At 41.3% G+C, this 23,015-nt stretch overlaps 1 protein-coding gene across 16 annotated transcripts in view; it reads left to right on the forward strand.

The window, feature by feature from the left end:
* TENM1 (teneurin transmembrane protein 1) overlaps nt 1-23,015 on the forward strand; it is a 705,377-nt gene that overhangs the window by 566,806 nt on the left and 115,556 nt on the right. For 6 of the 16 annotated variants that reach the window (XM_078380797.1, XM_078380808.1, XM_078380802.1 and 3 more), the window contains 4 exons: nt 6,136-6,376; nt 13,548-13,640; nt 17,883-18,121; nt 20,610-20,762. In XM_078380797.1, the coding sequence (XP_078236923.1) occupies nt 6,136-6,376; nt 13,548-13,640; nt 17,883-18,121; nt 20,610-20,762 (726 nt within the window). The remainder of the gene's footprint in view (nt 1-6,135; nt 6,377-13,547; nt 13,641-17,882; nt 18,122-20,609; nt 20,763-23,015) is intronic. The other 10 variants (XM_078380805.1, XM_078380807.1, XM_078380810.1 and 7 more) reach the window with 4 other exon arrangements.

Consider the following 23,015-nt stretch of genomic DNA (forward strand, 5'->3'; position numbering starts at 1 on the left):
CAGAAACAAAATGGCTGCCCATCCCCTCCTCTGTGTATGATCATTTTGTACACTTTTTTGGCTCATGACGGGTTGTTTTGATTATGAATAGGGGTTATTTGGGTGCAGGGCTGCTCAAGTTTCAAATCTCTGTCAAGGCCCAAATTCTCTTTCTGCATCTTGACCCTATGGGCTTTAATGTGGTGGTTTGTCCCAACTAAAATCAACCTATCAACTGAGTCCCCTTTGATTTAATACAAAGTTGAACAAAATGAGGCCAATGGGCAGCATAGAGCCTCAAAGGCCACCTCAGAGCCCTCCTTGAGTAAAAAAACAACAACAACTGGACAGAGATAGCACTGGTTTTTCCTGGAGCAGTGTTGAGGAGGCGTCTCTCAAAACCTGCCCATCCAGGTATTTACTGTTTGATTTTTGTGTCCTAAGCCCACCATTTTCCAGTTGGTGGGGCCCCCAGTGGAAGCTGGGGGTTTGAATAGGGCTATCAGCCCTAGGTCTGAGTTTCTACTCCAGTTCTCTGAAGATGCCGGGCACAGAGACGGTGAAACGTCAGGAAGAACAACCTCCAGAACACGGCCAAAGAGCCCGAGAAACCCACAGCAACCATCAGATCCCGGCTGTGAAAGCCTTCGAGATTTACGGACACTGTTTGAACCCAGGCGCAAACTCAAAAGCCTGCTTATTGAAGAACAATAATAGTAAGAGTTATCCATCTTCACTCCGTGCTGAAGACAGTGTTCTGTGGAGTATATCTTCTTTTTATTTGGTGTTCAGTTACCTAATTACAGATCTCAATATGAAACCAAGCATACTTCTATGCCTATGAAATTGGCATCCAGCTAGAAAAAATCATTAAACAAACATTACTATAAACTGATGTTGGCCTGTAGTTTTTTGCAGTTGATGGGAGAGCTGATGCTTGATGAATAATCCAATTAAAACTGGCAACAAACAACCTAAAATGTCAGCCAAATTGCTTTCTAATAGTTCATGCAGCCGTCACAATACATAAACAGAACATCCCCATGGACTCATAATGCTTCATGGTGATACAACTGTAGAAATGAATGATAACTACAGCATCTTGTGAATTCTTATAATAGATGTGCATTCATTATAAATATTGTCTTGGTGGGTTTTTTTAAAAAAAAAATCTTGCAGGGAGAAAAGGGTACGTTTCCCTAGACACTTCCCTTATGCTCTTTTTTTACAAACACAACAATCATGCACGATAATTGAATAAAAGCAATATCTAGAATTGCTCAACATCTTGACTGAGCTTCTTTCTCAAATGCTTGTGCTAATGGAAGAAGCGATAGGTGCCACACGATCATCCTAAAGCTAGCCTGATGATTGGTCCAGAATGTGGACAGGATGCCACAGTCCAGACCAATCTTGTCCTTCAATCAGTCTGGAGGCTTCAGGGATCAGATTCCTAGAACCGAGGCGCGATGGGAAGAGTCGCCTCTGAAGCAGTCTGTGTCCTGAAACGTATGGATTCAGAGACTACCTTCTCATCATGCCTTGTTTTTGAGACCTTCTCGTTGGTACTTCATTCAAGAAAAGGAGTCATAAATCAGAAGTGACTGGAAGACATACTCTGATTTCAAACCCCCACAGAGGCACCGCCATCATCCTCTATGCCATGAGGGAACAGGCCGGGTAGGTGGGACTCATTCAGCCCTGGAAGGCAGCCCATCTAAGAGAAGGAAAACTCCGATTTCAAATCTCCACTGCCTTGTGGCTCTATCCACTCATGGAAAAGGCTTCAGGAGTTCACCTAGAGGCAAAATCTGGAGCTGGAGTCCCGAAGACAGTTTGTGTCATTCTGTCAACTTCTGTGACATTGCTGAGACCAGTTGTATTGGCTCTTGCCTTTCCATTGGACTATTTCAGCAACGTGGAGAGGGGGGATTTGCTGGTTGGGTAACAGCCTATCCTCCATATTATTTTACCCAGGCTTCGGGCTCTGGAGAGGACACTCCAGCTTCGCGTACAGCATCAAAACACCAGACGCTGTTCCAAGTCCTCCATACAGAGCACGCTAACATAGTCTCTCGAGACTGAAGGTTGCCCATGATGGTAGTAGTAGCTTTCATAGTAGCCCTTGTTATTCGGGTGCCATCAATTTCTCTACTAGAGATATATCCAGCTACATTTTTAAATGCACACATTCCCCATCTTTCCATTCCTATGGCATGTGGCTCTTTAATTCACTCAACAATGGACTTCCAAGTTAATGCATAATATGGAAAGGGAAATGCCAATACAATGAATTTAAATTTTTTATTTGGCGACAGTCAGAAATGAATGAGAATACTTCTAGAGCCCCACATATTAAATGCAGAATTTGTGACGTCCATCACTTTTTTTATAGGTTCTTTCAAATGTGTGGCGCCAGTGGTGAGAAACGCCAGCGGTATTAAAGTTCTGTCAGGAAATGATGAAGCTGTTTGATTATTTTCATGTTTTGTGGCGTTAGAACATGCCGTGCTTGTTAAATCCTTCAAACGTGATAGGAAGACTGTTGCATTAGAAGCATAATCAAGTTGCTAAATAATTTTATATTGAATAAGTTGCAGCCAATGGAAGGAACACTGGTTAACTAATTTCTGAAGGAACCCTCTATCTTTTAACTATTTTTTTTTCCTGTTGGGAGAAAATATGTATAATTTGTTTAAGGGATTGGGGCTTCAGATAGTACGCACTGATGCAATAGCAATGCCAGGAAAATTTTAAAAGCAAAGAAATGTTTTCATTTAAGAAAAAAAAAAGCACTAATCCACCCATCACATATAAAAATAAAGAATGAGCAATAACCGGAAAAAGGACGTGTCAGTGGGCTTAATTAGCAAATCATCTTTTAACCCTGTTGTTTGCTGCAGCCTATAAATAAAGCATAATTTTCTGATGTATGCTTATTTATTTAGCAGTAGATAGGAGCTATGGCGAAGTGGCATTTTCTACATGCAGACTTGGAAATTGTTAGTTTTATCAGTGGTTCAATAAAAGGTATCACACATCTTTACATTTGTGCAATCTTGTCCTTACCCTTGGCCTTCCTTGTTTATGTAAGTGGTAAAATCTATTTATCTTATACGAGTGTGTGTTTTAGCTTATGAAGTATATTCACCCCTTTTTGCCATTCTTCCTAGTTGTTTTGGTGTATTTGCTTTTTCTGTGTGTTTTATTTTTTTAAAAAAACATCCTATCTCTTTATTGGTTGCCTATATATGTGTGTGTGCTTGTATTCAATTGTGCACTTGTCTAAATTCTACTGGTACACATTTATCTTACTCACAAAGCGTGCATATTATGATTATATTGAACATTTAATTTATATGACTCAGAACCACAAGCACTAATTTTAATTTTTATTCATATTATTTGGGCAGCACAGGATTACATTTAATTTCCAATCCATTATAATTCCTCATTGCGTCAATTCATATATATATGAATATATATAACATTTACAGTTTCAGTTCAACAGTATTTTATAGTACTGTAACATTATATCAGATCATTTCTCTAATTGAATCAATCACGAGGCATCTCAGTAGCTGTCAAAATAAATAAATAAATAAATAAATAAATAAATAAATAAATAAATAAATAAATAAATAAATAAATAAATAAATAAATAAATAAATGCTCACGCTACCCCGAGGGCTAGATGGAAGCAGAGTGGCTTGCCTTCATCCCAGGAGGTGTGGCAGGGAGAGGAAGCTTTTCCCCTCTGTCAGAAGGACTGTTTGAGACAGAAGATCAGAGCCATGCGGGAAGCAGAAGGACCATCTTGAAAAATGCAGCCTTTGAGACAGAAGGCAGATACTTCTGGTCTCTGTCACTCAAGAAGTCTTTTTTCTCTCCCACCACTCTGAGGTGGGAGAAGGTCCCAGGATTGCTCCGAAAGCAACAAAGAAGGGTGAATTTTGAGGGCATCGCAACATCAGCAGCTAGGGGTGGTATGTTTTGATTTCTTGGACCATGTAATCGATCATTCCCCATTCTGGGAGTTCTTGACTTACGTACATACCTTAGATAATACCTAAATGTGGCTTACTTGGGAGAAAAAGCCTCAATTCCAAGGCTTTGTGGCCGAGCTATGCCTAGTTCCATCCAGAGTGCCCCCTGGAAGACTCTGGAAAGGGTCAGAATCAACTTGACGCCATGCAATTATTATTATTATTATTTGTGGAGTTCGGCTGGAAGAGAATTTTGCAAGATTGGGCTTACTTAATGAAAACAGCCTTGAGTCCCACTAAAGCAGAGCAGTAGGGTAAGCAATTAAATAAAATGAAATTTTTCATCTCCCAAGACTCATGAAAAGGCGAGGCATATTGCCTTTGGCAATTTGCACACTTGCAAGCTTTTTCAGAAGAAGGTGTTCACCAAACGAACTACACAAGATCATGGATGGTTAGAAAAGGGTACAATTCAGAACATGCACAGGGATATGTGTTGTCCAGGAGGACATGTGTACATCCGGAAAATGCATCAATAAATGTGTGGATCAAGAAGAAAAGGCATGCAAATTCCAGTGCAGGGATTACAAACACAGGGTTAAAGTCTAGTACAAAACAAGGATGGGTGGAAATCAAGTGGAATTTGTAGAAATGTAAAAATTAAGTTTCAGAGAATCCCATGTCTGTTTTCAAGAAGGAATTGCAAGCACATGGGGGCAACACCAGAGAAAGAGCAGAGTCTTATATGCATCTGTGCAAAAAATTTAATTTTTAAACTGCCCATCTAACCAATTGTCACTCTGGGCAGTTTACAGACAATAACGACAAGAAAAACAAATGTGGCATAATCAAGTGCATTAAATTAAACTAACAAATTAAACTTAATAATAAACATTTAAAACAGAACTAAAAACAAGCGGCAATTTGGGTAAAAGGCTGAGACGCTTAGGGATCTTAGGCTGGCAGATTCTGAAAAGCCTGACTGAATGTTTTTAGAAGCTTCTTAAAGGACATCAGGGAGGGGACCAGGTGAATTTCGGATGGTAATTCAGATGGTAATTCAAATTTGTGTGCCTGCCATGTCTGTGAAAGAAATTTAGCATGACACTAAACACTGCAGGGCAGATAGTTTATTACAGCTAATTCGAAAGAGAAGGCATGTCTGAGGTAAATGGCCAATTAGCTCTCTCCAGAAAAAGTGAATAGGTAATAAAATGTTTTTAAAGTGGTAGCACAGAAAAGAATATTTGAAGGCTAGTTCGCCTGCACACCACTCCCTCCTCCTCCTGAGTCACTAGGTTACCTAATTGTCCCCGTCCTATAGAGAGTAAATGAATTCTGTGATTTCCAGTAACTGTGAGTGTACATGTATATAAATACCACAGCATTTGCCATTGCTTGACATGCAGGAAGATTTTTCTTATAGGAGACCAATCTTTCTTCAGTACAAAATAAAGAGAAATCATTTGTGAATGAAGGAGGGATGGAGATGATCAGATGATAATGCTGAGAGAAACAGATATCTCCAAAATTTGAAAATTGGGATTTTTTTTCACTTGTCCGTGCCTAATGAGAGAAGAAGCAGTTAGCATGAAATAACCTTACCTAGATATCAACCTCATTTTTATAGAGTTCAGTTTTCCCTCCGCTACAATTGGGTGGTTTCTCCTGTTTTAATTTAGCACAAAAATTTTTATTGATATTTCTTTTGCAATATTATTGTTCCTTTCACAGGAGTTTTCCTAAGTAGGGTTTCCAGTTGATGCCATCAAGTGGTATCCGAGCTGTAACATGCTTCTCGGCCTGTGATGGATTTGCCTTTATTCCAATCAGAAAAAGAGAGAGAGAGAGAGAGAGAGAGAGAGATGACAGAGAGAAAACAGAACCTATGACAAATGGCATAAGTCACTTCATTTGTTTTATCTTGCTTGAGCTCTCTGAAGTTTGCATATAGATTCAAGTCCGGCGGATATTTTCAGCTTTGCTTGCATGCTTTACGTGAGCTCCTAAGTGACAATTACATTTCAGTGACAGATTGTTTGGAACATTCTCGCAGACAAATGCTGCAATCCTGTTAGGCGCCGATGCTCTCGTCTTCTGCCGTTTCTGAAAATAATAACCCGGCCTCTCTTGTTTGTTCGGTTTCTCCCACTTTTCTCTCTGAGTTTAGAAATGCCGGGAAGTCCACGGAACCAGTTTACCTTCAGACCCCTGCCGCCACCGCCACCGCCCCCCCACGCCTGCACCTGCACCAGGAAGCCGCTCTCCACAACCGACTCTCTCCAAGGAAGGTCCATGACATCCCGCAGCCAGCCGAGCCCAGGGGCTCCACTCCCACCCACCAGCACCCAGGATTCAGTGCATCTCCATAACAGTTGGGTCTTGAACAGTAATATACCGCTGGAGACCAGGTAGACTGAAACCTGTGTTTGAACATGCTTATTAACAAAAAAAGAGGAAAGTCTGTCAACCAAAAAAAAGGGGGGGATAGGAGAGTGCCTTATTTTCTGGTTATCTGGGCTCCTCAATCATCTGACAGGCATAGTCTGAAAGCAGGAAAGTCCGGTTGAGTTGGAACAATCAGAAAGTTGGCATCTGTTTAGTTCAGAAGAAATGAAGCAAGCTAAAGGTATCAGGTGGGAATGGGGTGTGTTTATTTGTTTATTTAAAATATCGTTATCCCGCCTTTATCTTTAAAAAGAACCCAAGATGGCTTACACCATTAAAAAGACCAAGTTCCAAGTTGTTTGTATTAGCTAAAAGCCGTCACAATTGTTTAAAATGCAAATCTGGTCAAATAAAGTCATGATAAAATCACAGACATATAAAATGATAAGAGACCCTTCATATCTGGGAGTCTCCCGCACAATTGATTGCGATGGCTTTCAGGAATTTAGCATGAATATTTCTGGCTGCTTTTGCAAACAGCGCTGTTCTGTATGTAACATAAGGGTCACAGTCCATTAAAAAGACAATATTCAAACACTAAGGATGGTAAATATACAATTTAAAATATATATTAAACAAGTATTATATTAAAAACTGTAAATAAAATGAAATACTAAAGCACATTTAAAAGAACAGAGCACAACAATCCATTTAAAAATGAGTCTCAGACTGTCAAGCACTAAGGGAAAGCCTGCCTGAAGAGAAAGGTCTTTGCCTGGTTGGGGAAGGACAGCCAAGATGGGGCCAGCCTGGCCTCCAGTGGGAGGGAGTTCCACAGTCTGGGAGCAGCCACAGAGAAAGGCTCTCCTGTGTCCCCACCAAGTGTGCCCATGAGGGTGGTGGGACTGAGAGAAAGGCCTCCCCTGATGATCTTAATGCCCTAGCAGGCTCATAGAGGGAGATATGGTGTAGTGGGTACAGTGACATAGTAGGGCTCAGGAGATCTCAGTTCAAAATCCTGCTCAGCTATGGAAGAGTGTGTGTGCGCGCGTGCGTGTGCGTGCGTGCGTGCATGCTTGAGTGCATCTCTCTCTCTCTCTCTCTCTCTCTCTCTGTGTGTGTGTGTGTGTGTGTGTGTGTGTGTGTGTGTCTGTGTGTCTGTGTGTGTCTGTGTGTGTTTGAATGGTAGACCACACCTTGAACATCTCACATACTCAGAAAAGTTTCCTAGGGTCACCATAAGTTGGAAATGCCTTGACAGTCCATAACAACAAGGACATTAAGAGTGACACCTTCAGCCATGGTAGCTAAAGTTTGGCTCACAAAAGGTATGGAATTCTTCCATCTCCTTAAATCCTTCCATGTCCCTGATATCTGACCACTTGTGTTCCCAGAATCTTCTGAAAGGTAATTTCGGGTCATTTTTAATGGGACAAGACCTAATTTTAGGTCTTAGGAGACCTTTTCTCCAAAATAAGGCAAGGTGTAACCCATTGATGTCTCAGGGGATTGCATTGGAAAGTCTGGAGGGCAGGAGACCCCTGCACATGGACTAACTCTAAGCTAAGTACTGTAAAGGCAGGAACTGAAACAGGACCATGGATAGTTCCAAAGCTTTGCCAGGCAGAGCTCTTTCCTACCAGAACAGCAGGAGAATATTAGCTACCTGCTAAAGCCAACAGAAGCTTTAGATAGGCAGATGTGTTCTCTAAAAAGCATAGCTTCCCCACACCTGGAGTTCCTATGTGGATGGTGAAGTGTTTCGGAGTCTCTGTCTTCAGCAACGTCGGGCAGAAGAAGGCCCTGCCAAAGGATGAGAGCAAGTCCATAGCCAAGGGTGGGTTCAGATATAGCACTGACCATCTTACCCCCAAATCTCCAGCTCAGCAGAGTCTTCTGCTGCACTGCAAAACTTACGACAGTTGAGAGCTTTTTTGGATAGAAGTCTGCCAAATGAAAGTTCCAAACATAGAAGAAAGGCTAACTAAATAAGAATAGCTTAACTAGCAAAGGTTTGGCGACGTTAGATTGGCTTTTCTGAGATTTCTTTGCAAACCTGGGCGTCCCTTCCTCAATCAGTTTCATAAGGTGTTGGGAAACCATGGAAAATGTGCTTGGCTCCAGTTTGTATCTCGTGCTTCCTCTTTTTCCTTTGATTCATGTAGCCCAGGAGACTGAGAGCTTTCAATTGTGGCTTTTAAGCAAGCCAGTTTCCTACTGTGTCCCAACTTCAAGAGGCATATTTATATCACAAGAGAGGATTGTGTGTAGGATATGTGCAAGTTTTGAGCATGCTCCAAGGAGTTTAAAAGCAGTGTGTGTTACTCTTTCAGTCACCTCCCTCCTTTTTTAAAAAAAAATCTTCATATCAACCCAGTGACACATCTTAGACTCCTAGTAAGAGCCACACTAAACTTTGCTTCTGAGTAGAGATTGAAATGTAGGTCTCCTTAATCTTAGTGCAACACTCAGGAAGAAAAAAGTAATTGATGAAGATGGGTTATTTCAAAGTACTTAAAATCTTAGATAGCCTGTCTTCTCATGTCAGAGAAGCTAGCTAGATTTAACTGAAGCAGGGCCCTTGTTTAGGGCTAAATCGTTTAGATGTGGTGGGGTACACATAGCAGCAGCCCTGGCTTCATAACCAGTGGTGGTGGGTGACAGGGGCGGCAGCTGAAAAATAACAGGAAAAGTACACATTACATAGATGTTGGGAAAGTGTGAAGTCAAGAGGAGAAGGGGACGACAGAGGACGAGATGGTTGGATAGTGTCACCGAAGCGACCAACATGAACTTGACCAAGCTTCAGGAGGCAGTGGAAGACAGGAGAGCCTGGTGTGCTCTGGTCCAAGGGGTCACAAAGAGTTGAACACAACTTAACGACTAAACAACAAGAACTAACACATTTCCTAGAACTACAATGGGGGGGAATGCTCTTCCTATGTTTATTTGCAAGAAATGTTTGAATGATAGCAAGAAAAGCACTTGATCAAGCACGAGCCGATGTTTACCTTTCAGAGCTACATGAAAAGAAAGCAGAGTGCCCTTACACAACCGGGCATATTTGGTGGCAGCTGTATTCCTGCACCAAATCTCCCTTGTATAATAGTCCTGAAATCCACCTAATAGACCTAAGCTGGTTTTTATTTATTTTTTATTTGGAACATTTGTAATCTCCAGGCAGATTTAGAGGCATTAATTTATGTCCCACTATAATAACTAGGGATAATTCAGAATGCACATGTTGAGGGCTTTCATCCAATAAAATCTCATTCTAATTCTTAAACGGCACCGGGGTAACAACTAGCTTTATGGGGAGAGGAGAGATCAGAAGAGAAGAATTCTTCCTTAAACTGTTTGTGTCTGTAATGTAGACAGAAAGACATACAGAGGGAGTCTGTCATTTAAATATACTTCCTGTAATGGGGACATGGAAGGAATCTCTACTTGGGATATTAACAGATTTCCTGCACTTAATGTATTTCTACTTTCACTTTCAGAACTTTGAAAAGTTCTATTATGTGCAGGAAATCTGTTTCCAGGCACATAAAGCCACGTACCTTGTTATTCAATTTGCCAGTCTATCATCACCATCTCTGTGGTTGGGGAGACAAGTTGGTGGGTCTCAATGTCTGGGAGCTCTCGGGTCATCTCCTCCTTCCAAATTAAAAAAAAAATCCATTAAAAAAAAAATTAAATCATGATTTAAATCAAATCCACCCTGTGATCCTGAATGTTCCTGGAACACGCAGTCTGCCTCACGTAAGTCCTAATCCAACTTCCTAAACCAACCCCGTAGGTTTTTGGCATGGAAGGGAGAGAACAGCATAACGTCAGTCCCTAGTCAAGACTGAAAGTTCACGTGGCCCTACAGATAAAGCCGGATTCAAACTCCCATGCTCCCCAGCCAGAATGGGCAATGCCTGGGAATGATGGCCTTTGTTGTTCAGCACCATCTGAAAAGCTACAGATCCCCCGCTCCTGTTTCGTGAAGACTGAGAAGGCCTATGAAAAATGCCCAGGCAGGGAAATTTGAAAAATTTGACATAACCAGGAGATTGGAAGGCACTTATTAGAGAAATATGATACTTGATAATGAATTAGTTCTTCAGAGTTTTTTTTTAAATCTTCTTTATTATTCTGAAACAAACAAAAATAGGAACACCACTTCATTTTCCAGTCCTTTGGGCTTGGTATCTGTTATTCTGACATGTCTCTTGTACAAGTCATTTTTCTGTCTTACTAAACTATAACTAACCTCACTTGGGGTGCATCACATTTTTAAAAGGCAAGCTGAGGGTTAGGATTCTATTTGACAGCCCTGCTTTTGATTTTTTTTTTCCCCACGGAAAAAGTGACAATATCTCACATCTCTTCGCTGTGCGAGAAAATGAAGCAAAAGCAGTGAATGCGGCTCTTCGTTCGAAGTAATAGATATGACTCCCATTTTATAAATAGCAAAATTAGTCAGCCATCGGAGTGAAGCAAAGTTTTAATGAATATAACCAATTCTTCGTGGGAGCCTGCTGTCCTTTGTTTGAATGGCTCACGGTTCTTCTGGTATGGATTGGGAACACTTCGTTTGGAGGGAAGTTTTAAAAAGATTATTTTAGAAAACCACCAACTATATTTTTGATAGGTCGGTGCTTTCCTGCTTTATCCCTTTTGTAACTTGAAAAACGTTGCTGTTCTTATGTGCCATTATGTTGCCTCTGACTTTTGTTGACCCCATAAATGAGGGACATCCAAAATGCCCTGTCCTCAACAGCCCCTGCGCAGGGCTGTGGCTTCCTTCAAGGAGCCAACCTGTCTCATATTTAGTCTTCCTCTTTTCCTGTTGCTTTCTGCTTTTCCCAGTATTATTGGTTTTTTTTTCAGCGAATCTTTTCCATGCGTTATAAAAATGATCAAGGATTGCCACTAGCCTTCCGTAATTGCTATAGTTGTATTATTCAGCAAAGTTTGTTCTTGGGAACAAGAGGACCTGCTTCCAAGTAAATATGACTTTAGTCAAGCAAGGAAACGAAAGGTGGAGGAGCCTCTTGCAGCATAAGGAGTGAAATCAAATTTAGAGATGTTCCTGGAGTCTTTGTTGCAGTGATCAAAGACAGAGGCGTGAGCCACAAATGCCAGGACTTTTTAGCTAAACGCTCTTCCGGCTTACAAGTAAACCTTAGAACAGGGATTTTGGCTGTTTACTCTGGAGAGGAACATAGGAAAGCTGGAAAACCAGCAAATAAGGAGGCTATGGGTAATGGGATGTGTCTACACTGGGACCCCAGGAGGACTAAATCTGACCTCAGGGCTAGAGGTACCCATCTCCTTGAAAAAAGAGCAGCCACGGAAGCAAAAACAGTAAATAATATTTAATTGCAAGCATTTTTGTAGAAGTATGTTTATATATATATTTCTGGGTGTCATAGTCACATCTACCAGAGCGTATATGGTGTGATCCTTCTCTATAGTGAAGGCCAGTGTCTTGTTCATGCTGGCATAATGTAAAGTGACACTGGTGTAAATGTAATAAGGAGCCGCGCTATGGAATTGCACCATCGGTTATGTGTCCCGGCTTGACTGATGGGGCAATGTGCTGGCAGAAGTGCTTTGAGGATAGCACTTCCACCTCGATGTTAGCATAGCTACTGTCTGTGCACCCATAGTTGCACAATAGGATTTGGGCCAATATCTGGAGGCAGGTAGAGGGTGGGGACCCCTCAGGATAGGGTTGCACTGCAGCTTCTTCAGACACAACCAGCTTAGCTAATAACGAGGGATGAGTGGCGTTGCAGTTCGGCAGCCTCTGCAGGGGGGCACATGTCCCTCATTCCTGCCGTAGACACACCCATTGGTTGGCAGTGGCCATGCTTGCACATCAGGGGTGGAAGGGGAGATATTTACGCTCTTGAGTTCCATAGGGATCACTACAAGTACAGCTAGGGAAAAAGGACAATATCCTTAAGAGTTCTCTGTTTCCTGTTTTCCGATACCTGTCAGTCACATTTACAGTTTTATCAACTTCTATGGCATCTTCAACTTTCTGAAAAAATATGGGGCTAATAAGATTTAAACACATTGTGCTTGCATATGAAACCCTAAACTGTAATTTTCCATTTTCCAGTATCCCGTTTTATGAAACTGATAGCACATTTCGGTATGTCGTTTAATGCCTTTAATAACAATGCTATACTTAGACATCCATGTGAGGGCACTACTGAGTTCACCAATATGTTGACAATAAGCTGTATTTTCCATACAATAGAATACTTAAAATACATCAAACCAGTATTGATACTTACTTAGGTTGCCTGTATTCATTCCATACACCACGGTAAGCCATAGTTTATGCTAGCCACATTTAACCACGGCATATTGCACAGACAAACAAACAAACCACAGTTTGTTTTCTCCATTTCTGGTTTTTTTTCTATCGCTCCTCATTTGCCAGCTTGGGTTTCAGGACAGACAGCTCAAGAGACAAGCCACAGACAACATGGTTCAAATAAGCTGAGATTCATAACGCCAATATAAAACAAGGGTTCAAACGGGGATTGCTGGTTGCCTAACAAACCATAGTTAGTGAGGATTAGCTGAGGCACAAGAAGAAGCCACAAACTACAAACCAGGATTGCAGTGTTGGGTGAACTGCTGTTATCAGTTGTTCACTAAAAAACATACCATCTACCAGCTTAGCTTTTCTAAAAAAAATGCATTTAGACTTAACTCGCAAGTTGAAACTTCTGTTTTATGAAACAAATTGATTCCAGATTTGCATCCTTTCTTGAACCATTTTAGTACTGTTCTCTTTTATGTGTTGAAATTATTAGCATGCAGCTGTGAATCAACAGTTTGAAAATCCTTCTATAATTATAGCTAGCTATTGATTGCAATAGCTGTAATAGCAATTTTTAGTTCAGGATTGTTTTGCCTTTTTTTATTCTGGTTATCTCTCTGAACTGTGCATCACAGAAAGCAATATTTACTGCAAATATCAAGTCATTTATGTTCGTGTTTAAAATTCCAATAGCTTTCCTGTTTTAAAAGAAAACTCGGAAACAAGTTTAGCCTTTTTTTTAAAAAAAATCCAGAAACTGTTGCCAGCATTTTGAAAATGTGAATGGAAAAGAAAGACAAAAAAAGAATTTATACTATCATTTTTCCTTGTTCCACCTTGTGGTCCTGATCCTGCTCTCCCAGAAGTCAGTGGGGGATTTGCTGGCCCTCGGCTGTGGAAATGGCTTCCACCAGAAATCAGGAGGACCATGTCTCTTCCCTCGTGCCAAGTGAAATGTAAGCCTCTATTTTTTGAAAAAGCCTTCCCTCAACAAAACCTTTTTTTCCCTTAACGTATATGATGGCCTCACCATTCTGCCCACCTGCTTGAAATCAAAAGAGAAAGGTGTATATTCTAAAGGCAGAATATGTTTGAACATGGCTTTATAATATGGTCTTAGGGCCAAACTCTACATGTCAGATAACACTAGGTATGGGGTTTTACAATTTTCTAAACTACAAAGACAATAATTCTGCTTTCTGGGAGTTCTGTCTATCTTACAAACCCCTAAATGGGATGTATCTGGGAGAGAGGCCTGAACTGGGAGACTTTGAGGCTTAGCTCGGCCTAGCTCTGCCCAGGCTTCCTGTTCCTGCCCCAGTGCTAGCTGGGAGCTTTCTTGATGAGCAGGAAGCTTGGGCAGAGCTAGGCCTAGCTAAGTCTCAAAGTCTTCTGATTTAGGCCTTTCTCCCAGGTGAGCCACATTTAGGTGTCTGTCAAATATGTAAGGTAGATAGAAATCCCAGAATGGAGAATTACATTTCTGTTTTAGAAAATCCAAATATCCCATTGTCCCTAGATAATTTATTCTCGCTGAAAACACATTAGTGTTCCAGAGATGTGATTCTGGTGTACCTTCTGAGTACTCAGAATTGCAAACAAAGCCCAGAAGATCCATTAAAAGAAAGAAATACAGTTAGCTAATTTGCAAATAACAGGAAGTGTAAAAAAAAAAGTACTCAGATGTTTTCAAGACCAGGAATTCCCTCTTCTAATTATGGGCTCTCTTTAGTGTATAGTTTGGTCTTCATAACTGTTTTGTGTTTAAACAATTTGTAACAATAGTTACAAAGGAAATGTGCCACACAATTATGCCTCAAAGCTGTGGACACCGTTGTGTATTCAAAAACTTTGATATGAATCTCTCAATGTAATCTGCTAATGTAGTAACGGGGGGAAAATTAGTACCCTGCTTTTAAAGCCCTAATAGACAGCTATACAGTTTATCATTAGTTCTTTGTATTTGTATACATATACAGTGGTACCTCACTAGACGACGACCTCACAAAACAACGAATCCGCATGAAAATGAGGTTTTGCGATTGCTGTAGCAATTCGCAAAACAGTTATTCCAATGGGCAATTTTCGCTTGACAATGATTTGGTCTGTGCTTCATGTACTGTTTTTTCGCAAGATGACGATTTTTACAGCTGATCAGCAGCTTCACAAAATGGCTTCCCTATGTTTTTGTGACCGTTGCTTCACAGGGCAGCCATTTTTACAGCTGATCGGTGCTTCACAAAATGGCTGCCCTATGAGCGATCTTCGCAGAAAGATGAGGATTTTTCCCCATTAGAATGCATTAAATGGGTTTCAATGCATTCCAGTGGGGAAACGGTTTTCGCACGACGATGATTTCGCTAAACAGCTATTTTCACGGAACGAATTATCGTTGTCTTGCGGGGCACCACTGTATATGGTACCATATAGAACAACATACATAAATAAGAACACAGACATTTGTAATTTATGCACAGTCACACAACTACGCACACATTGTATGCAAGAGTTTCTTGCTTCTTTTTCTAGCTCCGCTCTTGCCTCTTCAAAATAGCCTGACATGAATTTATGAAGCTTCTCCAAGGAGCACAGCCCAGGGATGCTTCCTCATAATTTTCTAACATCAGCTGCTGTTAAACCATGGCTCTAAACATTTTCATTTGCCATTTCGACCATCCACTCTTTGTGTTTTTCACCCTACTTATTAATCTCCCACCGAGAGAACTTGTGGCTGAGTCTTCCTCCTTCAAGCTAGAAGAGGTAGATGTATTAGGAGGGAGAGTCTTCATGTCTGATGGTTCAGAATTCTCCTGTCCCACTACATACACACACAAGCATGTGTGCATGCGTGCTCATGTGAGTGCGAATACTGCATTAGCGAATGGGTGAGCGTTCCGTTTCAGTTCCTTTTTTAAAGTGTGAACCAACGAATATTGGCAGATTTCCTTATAATCAGGCTGGAAAGGATTTGAGATTTAAAAATACGAATCTGAAAGCAACCAAAGCTGATGGATTTGTCCATCTAGTCCCAGAGTCTTAACTCTTTAAATCCTGGGTTTGAATCTGTTTCTCTAATTACGTCGTGCTGAATTCGAGTTTCCAATTCTACCTCTTTTTTTCCTGAGACACTCACTGTTTTTGAAAGAAAGGCAAACACAGCACAGACAGTCCTCTCCTTGCTGGCTATATCTGTATTTGGCCAGTGGAAGTGGGAGAGAATATTGTTTCGCTTTATTTTCGGAAGAATTTCCAAATTTTGTCATATTTGAAAGGGAAAGACCTCAAGGGTTAAACATTCACATATGAGGGGAAGGAAGGAAAATACAGATTTCTCCACCAATACTGATGTGATGCAGCTCAAAACAAGAGATAAGAAAATACTGCTTTTTTTTTTTACTCAACTCCCAGTGGCCATGCTGACTATGGTGTTCAAGAGACTGTAATTCACTAAGTAACTTTTCCCAAAGTCTGTTGAGGAATACTTGACATATAAAGTAATATCTCTTATCTTTTTACTGTGATTTTCCGATTTTCTGAACTACACATACCATGATCCTCCATTCTTGGAGTTCTACCTACCTTTCAGGCACCTTACAGACACTTAAATGTGACTCACCTGGGAAAACAGACCTAAACTGGAAGATTTTGAGGGTTTGCTAGGCCTAGTTCCGCCTAATCTTTCTGCTCAAACTGAGTGCCAGCTCCAAGCTTTCTTTCTGAACTCCCAGAATGGAGAATTGCAGTATTTTTTTTTTGTTCCAGAAAATCCAGAAAATCCATCCTTAGTGAAAACTGTCCACGTTTACATCTATACTTACTACGCATGCAGCCATTATAATTTCCTTCTAAGAGGCCCCTGTAGGTCCTGGCAGGCAACTGTAGAAGAGACTCAATAGCCACGAGATAGCATTTCCGTCAAAAAACTGAAAGGCACTCTGAGAATGGACGTGTTGACATCCAAAATGTTAGGATCAGGCTGCATTGTGCTTTGCAGTAACATGCGATAGAATTTAATAAGCCTAATAACATAATAAATTAAACATTAAAAACAAACTATGTGTTATTTAAAAAAACCAATTGAATAATTCAAAGCAAGTAAACATTTCAAATGATCTTAAGAACTATTATTATTAACAGTCCACCAACTGTTCTAGTTTCCTGAATGTTGGCTCACTCCGAAGAACCTAGGATATTCCTAGATATTTCCTTAAAAATACGTGCTATTCCAATTTTAGACAGATCTCTGCAGCTGGTATATTGCAGTCTCGTTAACGCCTAGATTACAAAGATGGTTTTCTCTGTGTTTTGGTATTGCACATAAAGCACCAGTTTAGTTTTTATTTTTAAAACCACTTTTATTATTAGTATTGCAGTTCAGTTATGTTTGTTGTTGTTGTTGTTGTTATTATTACTATTATTACTATTATTACTACTATTACTACTACTACTACTACTACTACTACTACTATTATTATTATTATTATTATTATTATTATTATTATTATTATTATTATTATTATTATTATTATTATTATTATTATTATTATTATTGATTGTACTGTGCTTTCCTAGGACACTGCTTACATTTATCAACAGACCCAAAGTCTTGTGGGTGGGACCGTAAAGGCAAAGGCTGATTCTTCATGGATAAGTTTTAGTGGCCTGTGGCCAACTTTATCTGATGCAAGGCATGTTACCTGAAGAGGAAGATTTATGCACAGAACTGGTTGAATGAAAAGAGCAGAAATCCATGATTATTATCTTGATAATTATCTAAATCATGGTCATTGAAGAAGCAGTCATTGGGAGACCACAAGGGCATCTTAACATAGATAAGCAGGGTCACCTGTTTATGGTAAAGAAAAGTCTTTGCAAAATCCAAGCATAGGAGAGAAAGAGGAAGAGTTTCATCTTGAGCCAAGATACATTAAAACTTCCTCTTATACTTCAGCCACAGCCCAGAAGAGGGTCTATCAAGTTTTGTTAGTCCTGACGTTTACCTGTTTGCAAGCCCTGCCAGGACTAACAATTGAGTGAATATATCTAGGACGTTGTGGTAGCTAATTGCATTTGATCGAATGCATCTTTATTGGATATGGACAAAGATATGTAAACTGTGCTATATATAGATAACATCCTTGTTGCCACATGCAAATCTGGCTATAACAGCACAGTTCTCTGCCTTTCTTGTTCCCTAGGCACTTCTTATTTAAGCATGGATCGGGTTCTTCAGCTATCTTCAGTGCAGCCAGTCAGAACTACCCTTTGACTTCCAATACTGTTTACTCACCACCTCCTAGGCCACTTCCTAGAAGTACTTTTCCTAGGCCGGCTTTCTCTTTTAACAAACCGTATAGATGCTGCAACTGGAAATGTACCGCATTGAGTGCGACGGCGATCACAGTCACTCTGGCCTTGTTGCTTGCCTATGTCATTGGTAAGTGCTTTTGTCTTGTTGCGTTGTTTTCTGTGAAGTGTTCTGTTGCCCCTGCCTGTATGAGCATGAGGTGGGGTGCTTGCAGTGCAATCCCCTATCTCAGTGATGGCGAACCTGTGGCACATGTGCCACAACTGGCACGCAGAGCCCTTTCTGCGGGCACGCAAGCCATAAGGCGCTGGATTGCTACTCCCCCCTGAAGCCAAACCTCAGGAGGCGGCTGCAGCCACAGTGCTGGTGCTTTAACAGGTGGCAGGCCAGGATCCGGAGCAGCTGGCGCTGGCAGCAGATCCAGAGTGGGGTCTCGAGGCACCTCTGTGCCCAGGATTCCCCCTTCCGCCTTTCCGGTTCTGCTGCCACCATTTCTGGTTCCGCCACCACCGCAGCCCACCAGGTTTTTTTTTCAGTTTGGACACTCGAGCCCAAAAAGGTTTGCCGCCACTGCCCCTATCTGATCACACAGGAATCAGAGAAATGTCTTTCTGAAAAGAACAACTCCCAGGATACTCCAGATGGCATAATGAGTTGTTGCTGCAATTCCTTTTCCTACACCATTTGGAAAACCGGTGGGGAACTGGTGCAGATTGTTGGGTGTACACACCACCCAGAGTAGCAGTTTGTTAAAGGGGTGTAAGTAAGTAAGTAAGTAAGTAAGTAAGTAAGTAAGTAAGTAAGTAAGTAAGTAAGTAAGTAAGTAAGTAAGTAAGTAAGTAAGTAAGTAAGTAAGTAAGTAAGTTAAGTAAGTAAGTAAGTAAGTAAGTAAGTAAGTTTAATATGATTGCTAGTGACAGGGAACCCCATGATATAACTCGGTCCAGCTTGTTCATTTAGATACTCTTCATAGCACTAGGCTTTGCCTCATTCACCTGGAAGATAAATTGTGTAGAGAGGATAAATATATATATATACTGCCTTGGGGTTTGTTCGTTTGTTTCTTTTTCTTCTTCAGTACACCAATCCACGCTTCGTATTTTGTTTGCTGCCAAACTTGTGCAGAACACAAGTTGACCAAGCTGTGCTTACACAGAAGGTAGATAAGAATAAATTCAATCATTGGCGCTGTAGCAGATGGTGGGTTAATCCAGTTTACAAAATATAATCTCCAACCGCATGCACACTCGCTTTGCATAATTTTCAGATCCCTCTCTTTTTTTTTCATGTAACGGCATTAATTGTAACACAAATAATCTGCTATCAAGAGATGGCAACGTTTTCTTTATTTATTATGTATTTCAGTTTTTGAGCTCTGCTATCTGGTTTGCAGTGACATTGATCTGTCAAATTAAGAATAAAGCATCATAGTTCTGCCATGAAACACGAGTTGGAATTTAGGAAGGGAGTTAGCTCCCACAAGCTCCTTTTTCAGTCTACACCTCCCGGTAATGCTTGACTAATATCGGCTGCAGCCTTGATGGCTGTGGGATTGTGGGAGTTGTCAACCAGAAGTAATTTCCCCCCAAGTTGTGTCCATGAACAACAAAAGCATAAAGGCCCTTAACTCTTCCTGAAGAGGAAGTAAGCTTGATGAGATCTTATCATCATCATCATAAACTTTATTGGCATAAAGCTTGAAGAGAGATTCCTCCTTCATCCTCAGCAATTGAATGAGGGCTTTGAGGTTGATGTCTGAACTGAGAAGCCGTAGGGTGTTTTGCCTTCTTTCCACTTCTTGTTGGTGAGAATGCCCAACAAGGTGCATTGGCAATACCAGCCAGCTGGCAGAGGTCAGCTTGCCTGATGGACGGCTTCTTTAATTTTGAGATGCAAGTCCTTGCTCCTCTCAGTATCATGCCTCCACAAGAATGAAAAGCCACCAACCCCTCCACCAAACACCCTCCTTCCTTGCAAAACAGCCAGGATCCTCTTGGTCTTTTCATAAAGTTAGTGTGACTTGCCACCCCTCATCGCAGCTGTGTCATGGATAGGGGAGATGACACTGTGTTTCAAGCTGTTGGCTTTTAACGAGGTTCTTCCTCCTGCTCCTCTCCTCTGAGAACTGCAGAGTTGGAAGGGACCCTGTAAGTCATCCAGTCCAGTCCCTGTCACGATGGACCGGACATGATGATCCATAGGGTCCCATCCTGCTCTGCGGATCTAAAATTATGATTATTATTCCTGCATTGACAGTATACCTCACACACCGGTTTTTAAATCCCAAATCCCAAACAGTGCCACTGAGTGTTCTGTCACCCTCAAATGCCATGTTGCTGCTTCCCGGAGTGACATCATTGGAACCGCAAGCATTTCATTGAATCGCCCGGGGCGATTCGTCATCTACTATTGAAAAGAAAACCAAACGTTAAGGTGTGAGGCGAAATGAGCATGCTTACCATTTTCGGTTTATGTCAGACACAGACGGGCAGTAATTGATTTTTGTGAAACGGGCCGTGCTATCTCCCGCATAACAAAGGTGGACACTGGACACAAATGACTTGCTGGTTTTGTCTTCTCTCTACCCCCACCCCACCCCTCGCCCCCGTTTTAACAGCAGTGCATCTGTTTGGTCTCACGTGGCAACTGCAGCCCGTGGAAGGCCAGCTTTACGAGAATGGCGTCAGCAAAGGAAGTCGAGGCCCCGAATCCGTGGACACGACGTACTCACCCATCGGAGGGAAAGTTTCAGACAAAACGGAAAGGAAAGGTACTTCCCCTCCCCACCCCCACCCCGACTCCTTCCTGTTGGGCTTTGGGTACAATAAATCAGCTATAATCTCTAAAGTTGCAGAATTTGCATATTGCAGCCAGAAACATTTATATGTATATATCTAAAGTTATTTATTATTTCAAAACCAAGTCACTAGTGACTATCTGGATTATAATTCCTGACACAAAGACACACCATACGGGAGAATAACATTTTCCTTTACACTAAAGGAACTAAGTAAAAGTTATTTATGTAATATATAAAGTATATTGCATAAGTACAGTGCTTAGTTACTTGGCATGACAAACATTCACTGGTAGTCTTCACTTTGTAGTATTGTTACATTTGTAATCCTTAAATTTTAGTCCTAGTATATATTATTCCAGTTACATATCTATTTCAGCCTGAATGTCTGGAGTCCGTATCGTGAGAGCCCACGTCAGCCCTATCAGGACCTATCTCATATTGTCTGGGTCCTAGTTCCTATCTACATATCGTCTGGGTCCCTGACTTTAACAGACCATAAATACAAACTGATTGATTAAACACATTCAGTGCAAATATTCTTAGCTAGCAGAACATAAATATTCACATACATATAAACATGCATGCATAAATATCACACTTCCCTCTTTCTCTGGCTTTTCCTCCCCTTCCCTTCCCCTTCCATCTCTCCTTTTCCCCTCCTCTTCTTCTATCACTCCACCCCTCTGCTTCCTTAACCTCTTTCCCTCTTGTTTCTCTCTCCCTTCCCTTCAGTCTTCCTCTGTCCCGTTTCCATGTATTACTCCATGCTGGGGAAGATGCTGAACCATCCTCGGTTGCATTTCTCCCTTCCTTCACTTTTCTTAAGTCTTTGTCATCAACCTCAGCCTTATTCTTTTGAAATGCTCAGCCCTTGATCTGGAAGGCTCAGAGCTTGAATCGTTTGAAAAGTGGTGCTGGAGGAGAGCTTTGCAGAGAGATACCTTTGACTGCCAGAAGAACAAACCAGTGGGTGCTTGAGCAAATCGAGTCTGAATGATTTATTTCTGGAGGCCAAAAAGGATGAAGCTGAAGCAGTCCTATTCCAGGCACCTCATGAGAAGGCAGGATTCTCTGGAAAAGGCAATCATGCTGAGAATAGTGGAAGGCAGTGGAAAAGAGGAAGATCAAATGCGAGATGGACTGGCTCCATAAAGGAAGTCACGGGCTTGAGTGTGCAAGAGCTGAGCAGGGCAGTTGGAGACAACCCTTCTGGAGATCCCTCATTCATAAAGTCACCATAAATCAAAAGTGGTGAACTACAACAACCCTCTTCCATGTGGAAGATTCATCTGTGTTTAACGCCTTTGCTTTTTCAGTGTGCGGTGTTGTAAAGATGAACCCTCTGCGGTCTAAACTTGCATTTAAGTGTTGTAGGTCGGGGAGGTGTTTGAAAAACAAACCCATCGAACGGAAGGTTGTGTTTCACCCTTTGCCTTCCTCCTAGTGCCCTCCTTGAAGTGCTCTCCTCCAGACTTTAAAATGTTCTCCCTAATCAGGATCCTAGATAAGGAATAAGCCGAACTTGAGGAAAAACAGGAGGTGGGGAGTTGCAATGAAATCTGAAGGCACAGGACGGGTGTATGATCTCTTTGCCCCCACGGACATTCTCTTGACCAAAAGACTTGAGGAATCAGCTGAGACAGTGTACAGCCATCGCCTTAATCATTCTTTGGCATTTGGGTTTGCTTTGTTTGTGCCTTGTAACATCTTCCACGTACCTTCTATTTGAGCCTCTGAATTACTGCCTTTAAATGACCTTCAACCTTTGTGAAAGTATTTGAGCCTCCCTCCTGTCCTGTTCAGCTACCACAATCCCTTTCTTCCCGGACCTCCTCACCACCTCTACCATGGGCTTTTGATGTTAAAAATAACTAACTGTACGAGACTTTCTAGAAATGTTCCTCTCTTGTCTAGGTAGCATGTGATGATGGATGCTTTGATCTCTGTTTTGAAGAGGTTTGATGGTGCTTGCATCTGGCACCATGGATCATTATGGGCTGGTTTAGACATTCAGCAGAATAAAGCAGGGAAAGGTTTTCCGAGAAGTTAGCAATTCCGATTGGGGATACGAGATTTTTGCATGAATAGTTCATGGGGAAAATCAGCATGCAGTAATGATAACCAGGACGACCAAAGAAAAGGAGGGGGACAAAGCACAGCTTGGAAACAACAGGCTGGTTTTCTTGCATCAATGTTAAATTTGTTTCACTTTTGGCCAAACAA

The sequence above is a fragment of the Pogona vitticeps genome, chromosome 11, assembly GCF_051106095.1.
Source record: "Pogona vitticeps strain Pit_001003342236 chromosome 11, PviZW2.1, whole genome shotgun sequence".
NCBI classification, from domain to species: domain Eukaryota; kingdom Metazoa; phylum Chordata; class Lepidosauria; order Squamata; family Agamidae; genus Pogona; species Pogona vitticeps.